Source organism: Colobus angolensis, unplaced genomic scaffold, assembly GCF_000951035.1.
Source record: "Colobus angolensis palliatus isolate OR3802 unplaced genomic scaffold, Cang.pa_1.0 Scaffold480, whole genome shotgun sequence".
Lineage (NCBI taxonomy): Eukaryota > Metazoa > Chordata > Mammalia > Primates > Cercopithecidae > Colobus > Colobus angolensis.
The window spans coordinates 244,497-253,778 of record NW_012118266.1 but is presented as its reverse complement, the minus strand read 5'-3'; the positions used below and the strand labels follow the sequence as shown (position 1 = coordinate 253,778).

The 9,282-nt window shown below is 57.1% G+C and overlaps 2 protein-coding genes across 5 annotated transcripts in view; one reads left to right on the top strand and one right to left on the bottom strand.

The window, feature by feature from the left end:
• RPS5 (ribosomal protein S5) overlaps positions 1–2,393 on the bottom strand; it is a 9,300-nt gene extending 6,907 nt beyond the window's left edge. Inside the window, exons 1-3 of one of the 4 annotated variants that reach the window (XM_011959108.1) lie at positions 1,573–1,643; positions 669–777; positions 437–497 (exon numbers count right to left, since the gene is read on the bottom strand). In XM_011959108.1, the coding sequence (XP_011814498.1) occupies positions 437–439 (3 nt within the window). In that variant the 5' untranslated portion in view covers positions 440–497; positions 669–777; positions 1,573–1,643. Of the gene's footprint in view, positions 1–436; positions 498–668; positions 778–1,572; positions 1,865–2,284 lie in introns of those variants that run through there. The other 3 variants (XM_011959105.1, XM_011959104.1, XM_011959106.1) reach the window with 3 other exon arrangements.
• A 5,666-nt stretch (positions 2,394–8,059) lies between these two features.
• Positions 8,060–9,282, top strand: part of ZNF837 (zinc finger protein 837) — a 20,461-nt gene continuing 19,238 nt past the window's right edge. Inside the window, exon 1 of the mRNA XM_011959134.1 lies at positions 8,060–8,164. The gene's annotated coding sequence lies outside the window, so the exon portion shown is untranslated. The remainder of the gene's footprint in view (positions 8,165–9,282) is intronic.

Here is a 9,282-nt window from a genome sequence, read left to right as displayed (position 1 = left end):
GGTCTCGATCTCCTGACCTCGTGATCCGCCCGTCTCGGCCTCCCAAAGTGCTGGGATTACAGGCTTGAGCCACCGCGCCCGGCCCACAAAATTCTTAATGATGCCTTGGTGGGGAGGGGAGAAAAAGGGTATGTGTAAAACTGTATGGAGTAGGAACAAAGTAGGACAACTCACACTTCCCAATTGCAAAACTTAATACAAAGCAAGAAAGCGTGGTACTGGCATATGGACAGACATGTAAACCAATGGAATATAACTGAAAGTCCATAATGAAACCAATGCATCTACTGCCAGCTAATTTTTGACAAGTGGCCAAGGCCAACTGTGAGGAAAAAAAAATCTCTTTAAGAGATGGTATTGGATAACCAGATACTCACATGCAGAAGAATGACACTGGATGTTATGTATTTTACTACAAAAACAGTAACAAAAATACCATGTGAGATGTGATGCTCCTTCCGGTGAAGGAGTCCTCTCGTGACAAAAGCTGTAGTCATCTTTGAACAGGATGTAAAAGCAGATGTGGTAGATGTGGTGGTCAAGGAATCCCTTCTTTACCTGTTATGACCTCTGTTCTTGACTTAGTGGCACATCAACAAGTTTGATGTGTTCCTTCCTGGAATAATCTCCGCCCCCAGCCGGGAAGGCCAATCACAAGTTCCCCTCACCTGTAGGGAAATGTCATTGATCTGCACATCATCGGTGCTCCACTTCCCAAAGAGCTTGATGTCTGGGGTCTCTGCCACCGCTGGTGCCGCTGTCTCCCACTCGGTCATCCTGGGACAGGGTGATGACAGGAAAAAAACGTCAGAGCCCAGCTAGCATGGAGCAGAGGCGCACCCATCCCCAACGCTGGGGCTCGCCACCATCCCGTGATGAACTGGGGAGTCGCAAAGGACCCAGACAGGCTGTGAACGTGTTTTCAAGCACTAGAAAAATTACTCAGCTCCCAGCAAGAAGCATCTGTCTTTCACCCAGAACCCCTGGGCGCAAGACTTGGCAGCCACCAGGTAACAGCTGCTGCACTGGGACCAAGGTATAACGGCTCAGCAGATGCCAAATGTCCTTACATTGCATCGGCTGTAATCCAAACCACAACGTCGCCATTCACATGGTCTTTGACCCAAGTCAACATTCCGCCTTGGACTGTTTCCTTGGCCGTGAGGTGGGACCGCTATATGACATCAAGGGCCACGGTAGGTACTGTGTGGCACAATCAACCCAAAGGGTTCTATCCGTGACTGACAGTATGAAGGTTCTAGGGGCTGCTATTAAGGAGGCAAAGTTACACAGAGCAAAAGAGTGTACCGTGTGCCTAAGAAATAGAAATTTCCTCTCAGAGTACAACTGCATAATGCAAACCAAGATCCCCAAGCCCCGCTATGGGGAAAAGCTAGAAGCGGCGAGGCACCAGGAAGAAGTCAACAGTAACTGGTACCGCGCCCGTTTCTTCTACATTTTTTTTTCCAGAGACAGAAGTGAAACCTAATGAGAAAAGGCCTAGGTCGCGGGGCACTATCCCGGAAAGACCACAAACCGTCCCTAGGATCCCCGGCCCCGCGGCGGTCTCACCTGAGAACACAGCCTGAGCGTCTCCGTCGCTCAGGAAAGACCACGCGCCGCCCTGGCACAGACAGGAAGAGGCCGCGCGCAGCGGGCCAACGCTTTTAGCAGGGAAGAAAACTTCCGGGTCAGCAGGGGCGACGCTTGCGTAAAAGGCCATCATGTCCCTAAGGACCAATCCGGAGGAAGGATGTAGAGGAACCTTTTGGGCTAGACGGAACGGGTGCAGCACAGACGCATGCGCAGTTGCAAAAGCGGCCCTAGAAGCGGGTCTGGCGGATGTTCGCTACCCCGTACTTGCCCTGTCTTGTGGGCGCCTGCAGAAGCGCGGAGGTTTCCGTGAGGCCAACGCCGCCATGTCTAATAAGGAAAAAAGTCCGGCCCGCGCTCGCTTGTTTGTTCAGCTGCTGACGTTAAATCCCACCTGCCGCGGGAGTAGTCAGTTCAGTTCCCTCTGGCTCCTCTCCGCGGCCACGGCCGCCTCACAGGCACGCGCGTGATGCGGGCCTGGGTTGGCGGAGTGGGGCCCAGTGGTCACCGCCACTCCACAGGTCCGGGTTGCCGGGCGCGCCTGCCCACACGCGGCCCCTCCCCCACCTCCCGACCTAGGCGCACCACGCTCGCGAGTCCTGGGTTCCGAGCCAATGGCTGGGCCTTTTTCCTGGGGGGGCCCTTCCTGTCATACCACGCTGGGTTCCCCCACAACCTCCGCGCCCTTCACCTCTGCTCTGCAGTAATCGCGCCCACGAAAGAGGGGAGACCGCCGGCACGAGGGCCCGGGGTTGCGGCGGCTGGAGCAGCGCGACCCGCTCGGGGTGGAGCACGGAGGTAGCCTACAGGCTACGCGCAGTGCGCGGGAGGAGGGGGTCGGCAGGTCGGGGGCCTTTCGTGTTTGTGCTTGCGTCCTCCACGGCCCGGGGGCCCGCGCGAGGGCTTGCAGCTCCCTGCCTTCAGGGCTCACGTCACCAAGCCCTCGTGTCTGCAGACCTGCCTCTCAGGGGTGCCTCTTGAACAGGCCGACCTCTCCGAGGGCCAGAAACGTAGGTTTTTAGCCAAAGACTGAAAGGAGGGATGGAAGATTAAGCCATGAGATGAAGGAGATGATTCCCGCCAGCACACAATCCGCTGCCCCCACCTCGCTTCTGTCCCTTCCCCCAGCTGCCTCTGAACAGGTGGGGCCTCTGAACAGCTCAGCCCTGGCTGGGCAGACAGCGAACCCTCTCAGAGGGCCTGAGCTATTGCGTGGGATTGAGGACGTGGGCCTTCGACCCGGGGTCCTCATCCGTGCGTGGGGTTGGCACGGTAGTGAGTACCCAAGCTCACTCTATTCACTTGGCCACCCTGGCAGCCAGTGTGGACAGTATGCCTGCCCATGACCCGTTCATATCCCTCTGCCTGTCCCAGCTTGTTAGACCTAGTCTCATGAGCAGAACTGGGTTTCCAGAGGTAGCGACCACTGTTGACTGTATGTCTGCCTGCAGCATGCATAGACGTGGCCTTCACGAGGCCAGACTCCAGGACCACCTGGGGCCGCCCTGTCTCTGATGCCCACCTCTGCCTCCAAGGGGGTATCCCTCCAACTCGGGATCCCAAGGGCCCAGCCACTTGACCCAGGTTCCAGGGCTATGCCTGCCCTCTACTCCCGCCCCTGAGGTATGCACATAGTAGATGCCCGGCAGCTGCGTTTCTTCACTGCCTGCCTGTAAAGGCTCTTCTTACCCCAATCCAGGGGCATTTCTGTCTGGCTACTGCTGAGGACTCCCTACAGTGGGCCCCTTGGACTATGGTCAGTTACAGCTCAGGAAAGGACACATGCCCTGAAGCTGGCCTGGTCAGGGGGTCAGACCTCAGCCTCTCGTGAGGGGCACGGCCAACTGCCACCACCCAATGGCCTTTACCCCTGCCCTCCATCCTGTGCAGACTAGCAGCCTCGGGGCTCTCACTGGGGTCTGCGTGGTTGCAGGGGGGGCTAGGTGGGCTCCTTCCTGGTCTTGAGTGAGGGGCATGGAGGGGGTGCTAGTTGTAGGGAGGGTGGGAGCAAACAGGCAGGACTCATCAGGACAGGTTCAGCCCACCCCTCTGAACCTGTTTTCCCCTTCAGTGTGGAAAGGAGAATGCAATCTCAGGCAAGGTCAATGTGAACCCTGTGGCCTGGCCACCATGGTCACTTGATAATGGACATCTTTATAGACCTCATGAGAATGACCCACTGTGCTGCAGAGGGCAGGTGCCCTCAGGTGTGGGGTGGTGAATACTACAGAGCCAAGACTCATGCACCCGCCTGCCAGGCCCAGGATGGTCCTGCCTCCCCAGGTCCCTAAAGTGCTAGGATAAGATGCAGAATATGACCTCATAGGTCTAGGGCTGCTGGTTCTGTGCTCTTCAGACTGGATGAGGACCCCAGGGACTCTGCAGAGATCCACCTCACTTCTGGTACATTGTGTCCATCCTGAGTGGCTGGCCCCAGACTGGAGTCCTCACTTCTGGGAAGGCACCCTCTGGGCCCTGCTGGGCCACCTGCCCACTCTCCAGGCAGTCACTTTGCCTGTCCACCCTACCAGCCACGGTCCTACTGTCAGCTGATCTTATGTCCTTGTGATGGCTCCTTTTTTTTTTTTTTTTTGGAGACAGCCTCACTCTGTCGCCCAGGCTGGAGTGCAGTGGCCCAATCTTGGCTCACTGCAAGCTCTGCCTCCTGGGTTCACGCCATTCTCCTGCCTCAGCCTCTCGAGTAGCTGGGACTGCAGGTGCCCGCCACCACGCCCGGCTAATTTTTTTGTATTTTTAGTAGAGATGGGGTTTCACCGTGTTGGCCAGTATGGTCTCGATCTCCTGACCTCGTGATTCTCCCGCCTCGGCCTCCCAAAGTGCTGGGATTACAGGTGTGAGCCACCGCGCCCGGCCACGATGGCTCCTTAATGCCCTTACTGGCACTTTGGTTGTCTGTTGACGTCACCAACCTGATTATCAACTCGTTTGGAGTGCGCTGGATTCAGCCCACCCAGTTGCCTGGCAGAGCCAAGCCTGGCCCTGCCATATCCCAAACCTGATCTTGTGCCCATGGTTGATCCTTCATGGGCTACTTTGGCCCAGCCACTGTCTGCTTCCATGGGATGCCCACCTATAATGGATTGAATGGCGGCCCCCAAAAGATAAGTTCATGGCCCTAATACCCAGACCCAGTGAATGTGACCTATTGGAAAAAAATCTTTGCAGATGTAAATTAGTCAAGGATCCCAAGACGAGAGCATCCTGGATTAGTGGGGTAGACCCTACCTTATAAGAGACAGAAGAGGGCCGGGCGTGGTGGATCACGAGGTCAGGAGATCGAGACCATCCTGGCTAACACGGTGAAACCCCGTCTCTACTAAAAATACAAATTAGCTGGGCGTGGTGGCGGGCGCTTGCAGTCTCAGCTACTTGGGAGGCTGAGGCAAGAGAATCACTTGAACCTAGGAGGTGGAGGTTGCAGTGAGCCAAGATCGCACCACTTCACTCCAGCCTGGGTGACAGAATGGGACTCCATCTCTCACACACACACACACACACAAAGATTCTTAAGGAAATTTTGGCCAAGTATTTCAGGATGCTTCAGCCACTGGGGTTTGCTTTCATGGCTCACCAGCACCTTCTCCCCTCCTGGGAACTGCCAACTTCCATTTTTCCTCTGTTCTTCCAGATCCTACAACCAGGATTCTGTGTTGGGGAGCCAAGATGCTCTGCTGAAGCCTCCATCCCCTGAGGCTGCTTCGCAGTAAGCTGCCCGGGCCCTCAGAAGAGGCCTGAAATGGAGTAGAGGCCCTTTGCTGAGGACAGCATAGAGCCAAGAGGGGGGCCTCCGCGGAGGGATGGCCGGTAGCAGGACAACTCTCCAGGGTGCAGGGTCCCAGGCCTGCAGACATAGAATGAGCCCTAGCCTGGGGACCTGTGGGATTGGTAAAGTTGGACCCCTTGGGTGGGCGCCCCACTAGAGCTTCCTCTCCAGGTCCTTGCCTGATTCAGAGTCTCGTTCCTGAAATCGCTCCTGTGTGACCGTTGTCACAAGATACTTCTCTGGTGCTGCCCCTGCAAGAACCCTGCAGGGTCACTTAGACAACAGGCTTGTGTAGAAGTGAAGAAAGCCGGCCGGGCGCAGTGGCTCAAGCCTGTAATCCCAGCACTTTGGGAGGCCGAGACGGGCGGGTCACGAGGTCAGGAGATCGAGACCATCCTGGCCAACATGGTGAAATCCCATCTCTACTAAAAAATACAAAAAACTAGCCAGGCGAAGTGGCGGGCGCCTGTAGTCCCAGCTACTCGGGAGGCTGAGGCAGAAGAATGGCGTAAACTCGGGAGGCGGAGCTTCCAGTGAGCTGAGATCCGGCCACTGCACTCCAGCCTGGGTGACAGAGCGAGACTTTGTCTCAAAAAAGAAGTGAAGAAAGCCTACAGACTGTCACAGACCCCATAGCCAGTCCCCTCCAGACAAGTCCCCCACACCTATGCCTGCCAAGTGGTAAGGCCTTTGACTGGTGCTTCAAACTCCACTCCACAGCCGCCAGTCAACCCATGCCAGCCCTGCAGGGACAAGGCCTTTGTGTGGTGGCCAGGCCTGTGGTACCACCAGATGCTTCACTCCAGAGGGAGGCCCTTTCTGTGCCTGGGAGTGGGAAGTTCTTCCACATGGGCTCAAGACTCCTCCAGTAGCAGTGCACCCACAGGCGTGAGAAATCCTACTTGTGTCAGGCCAGGTGCAGTGGCTCACGCCTGTAATCCCAGCACTTTGGGAGGCCGAGGTGGGTGGATCATGAGGTCAGGAATTCAGTACCAGCCTGGCCAAGATGGTGCAACCCCATCTCTACTAAAAATAGAAAAATTAGCCGGGCGTGGTTGTGGGCACCTATAATCCCAGCTACTTGGGAGGCTGAGGCAGAGAACTGCTTGAACCTGGGAGGCGGAAGTTGCAGTGAACTGAGATCATGGCCACTGCACTCCAGCCTGGGCAACAGAGTGAGACTCTGTCTCAAGAAAAAAAAAAATAAATCCTACTTCTGTCCCAATTGGGGCCAGTGGCTTAACCTGTCACACATGTGCGCTCCTTTCTCTGTGACAATTGTCAAGGCCTTCCTGTGCAACTCTCTTCAGCCACCAAGGGACCCACAAGGCGAGCAGCCCTCCAAGTGCCCTTCAGCCTCCTGCTCGCCCTCAATGAGCCTGGTGAGCCCTGAGTTTTGTACTTGGGCAGTGAACTAGAGCTCTTGACAAGGCTTTCCATGTCTAGACACCCAAAGGATGGAGAAAGGGAGTGGGACAGTCCCAGCATCCCTGAAGCAGATGCAGCGGAGGCAGAAAGGTAGGGCAAATTGGGTCGTATATATGTGCTGGACTGGCCAACACAATTAGATGTCCCTATGGCGGGCAGGAGCCACACAACAGATGGGGGCAAGAGCTGGGTGACAAATGGGTAGGCCTGACCAGTTCATCTTACCTGGGAGGGCCCTAGAGTCCGCAACACCCAAAGGGGCTGAGGAGGCCGTGGTTCTCCAACGGGGCCGCACATGTTAGAATCAACTGGGGGCCAGGCTAGGGGCATGGTGCAGTGGCTCAAGCCTGTAGTCCCAGCAATTTGGAAGGTTGAGGCACAAGGATCGCTTCAGCCCAGGAATTCCAGACCAGTTTGGGCAACATACAGAGACCCTATCTCTGAAATAAATAAATAAAAATAAAAAAGCGATCCAGGCATAGTGGCTCCCACCTATAGTCCCCGCTATTCGGGAGGGTGAGGTGGGAGGGTCGCTTCAGTACAGGAGTTCGAGACCAGCCTGGGCGGGATAGTGGGAAGAAGAAGGGAGGGGGAGGGAGAGAAGAAAGAAAATTAGCCGGGCGTGGTGGCGCGCGCCCGTGTTACCAGCTACTCTGGAGGCTGAAGTGGGAGGATCGCTTGAGCTCGGGAGGTCGAGGCTGCAGTGAACCGTGATGGTGTCACTGCATTCACCTGGGCGACAGAGCGAGAGACCCTGTCTCAAAAAAGCAAACCAAAAAAAAACAAAAAAATAGACTCAACTGAGGACTTTTGACGCGCAGATGCTCGGGCCCACTCCCAGATTCTGATGTTATCGGTCTGACTCGCAACGCGCTCACCAGGACGCTTCAGAGCTTCCCAAGTGCTTCAGAGCCCAACCCTCCCACCCGAGGGGAGGCTGCGAGCGGCAAGTCGTTTCCGGGTTGGGACCTCTCAGAAATCAGATTGGGAGAAGGAGGCTATCAAGCATCATCATGACCAATCACATGCTTTGACGCGGGGAAATGGGCGGGACTCTACGGCCCTGGCCCGAACGCCGTTTCCTTGGCGACGACGCAGCCGCGCCCTGCCTTTTAGGTGTGGCCGGCCTCTGTTTCTACGACAACCGAAACCCAAGCCTCCCGCTACACCACTTTCTCCGCAGCGCCAAAGCGGGACAAGACGGGACTACGTTTCCCAGCAGTCCCCGCGCGGGTTCTCGCCTGCGCTTGCTGTGGCCCGGGTCCCTCAGTGCCGCGTCGGCCCGGAGGTGGCGGGAGGACGGCTCCGCGCTGCATGCGGGGCGGGGACCAGGGGACCCGTGCGGGCCGCCTCCAGCGAGTAAGTGGCATTCTGCGTGGACCCGCAACCTCGGCCTGCGAGGCGGGGACCTCCCGGCGCATAGCGCGGCCAGCACCCCAGTCCCCTCTCCACCTCCGCGGGCGGGGCCCGGGGCAGAGGCGTGACGCCGCGCACTTCCGGTCCTCGCGCTCCGGGTCCGGACCGGCCACAGCAGTCGCGACCTTGAGTTCCGGGCGGGACGGGCTGCTGTAGTTCTGGTCCCCGCGTTTCCGTGCTGGGTGTCATTGAAGCCCGCGAGGGGAGGCTCCAGGCCCGGGACGCATCCTGGCGGCCTGCGGCTCTCGGAGTCAAGCCCACCTGCTAGCCGAGGCCGACGCCGGCCTCCCTACCGCCTCTGCCCCCGCATCCTGGCCTTTGCACTTGTTCTTCCCTTACCTTGTCTCCAGACCGGTTTCATGCCCGCTCCTCACAGAGACCCGAAGAAGCCGCTGCCTCCCTCCGCGGCGCACTCGCGCTGCTCCCTGTCTGATGTTCTTCACGTCTTTTTCTCTTTTAAACTGTCTCCTTGTTCATTTCTTCTTGTCTGCGGCCCGCTGCCTCACTCACTATTAGAGCAGGATGCAGCACCGTTTGGCCCTGACACCGTGGATGTCCTGCGAGGGTTGAAGTTGCTAATCCTTGAGGGTGGAGGCACTGTGGGGAGGACAGGCACAGAAGGGAGCTGTGCCTGCACTCAGAGGACATTTCTTCTGCTGTAGAATGCGTGGTGCACTGTTCTTCCCATTGCGTGCACAGTGTAGAACTGGACATAAGGGCTAGAGTCTGTGTCCCCTGGGACTGTCAGTGTGGGTGAGGTTGGTCCGTGGCTCAGAGAGGTGGAGCCACGCTGAGTTGGGTACTAGCCTGTGTCCTCCACACCTCAGGGCCACCAACGTTGACTTCTCTGCACATTCTGTTTGTTTTTTTTAATTGTTTTTGTTGTTTTGAGATGGAGTTTTGCTTTTTTTTTGAGACGGAGTCTCGCTCTGTCACCCAGGCTGGAGTGCAGTGGCCGGATCTCAGCTCAGTGCAAGCTCCGCCTCCCGGGTTACACCATTCTCCTGCCTCAGCCTCCTGAGTAGCTGGGATTACAGGCGCCCGCCACCTCGCCCGGCTAG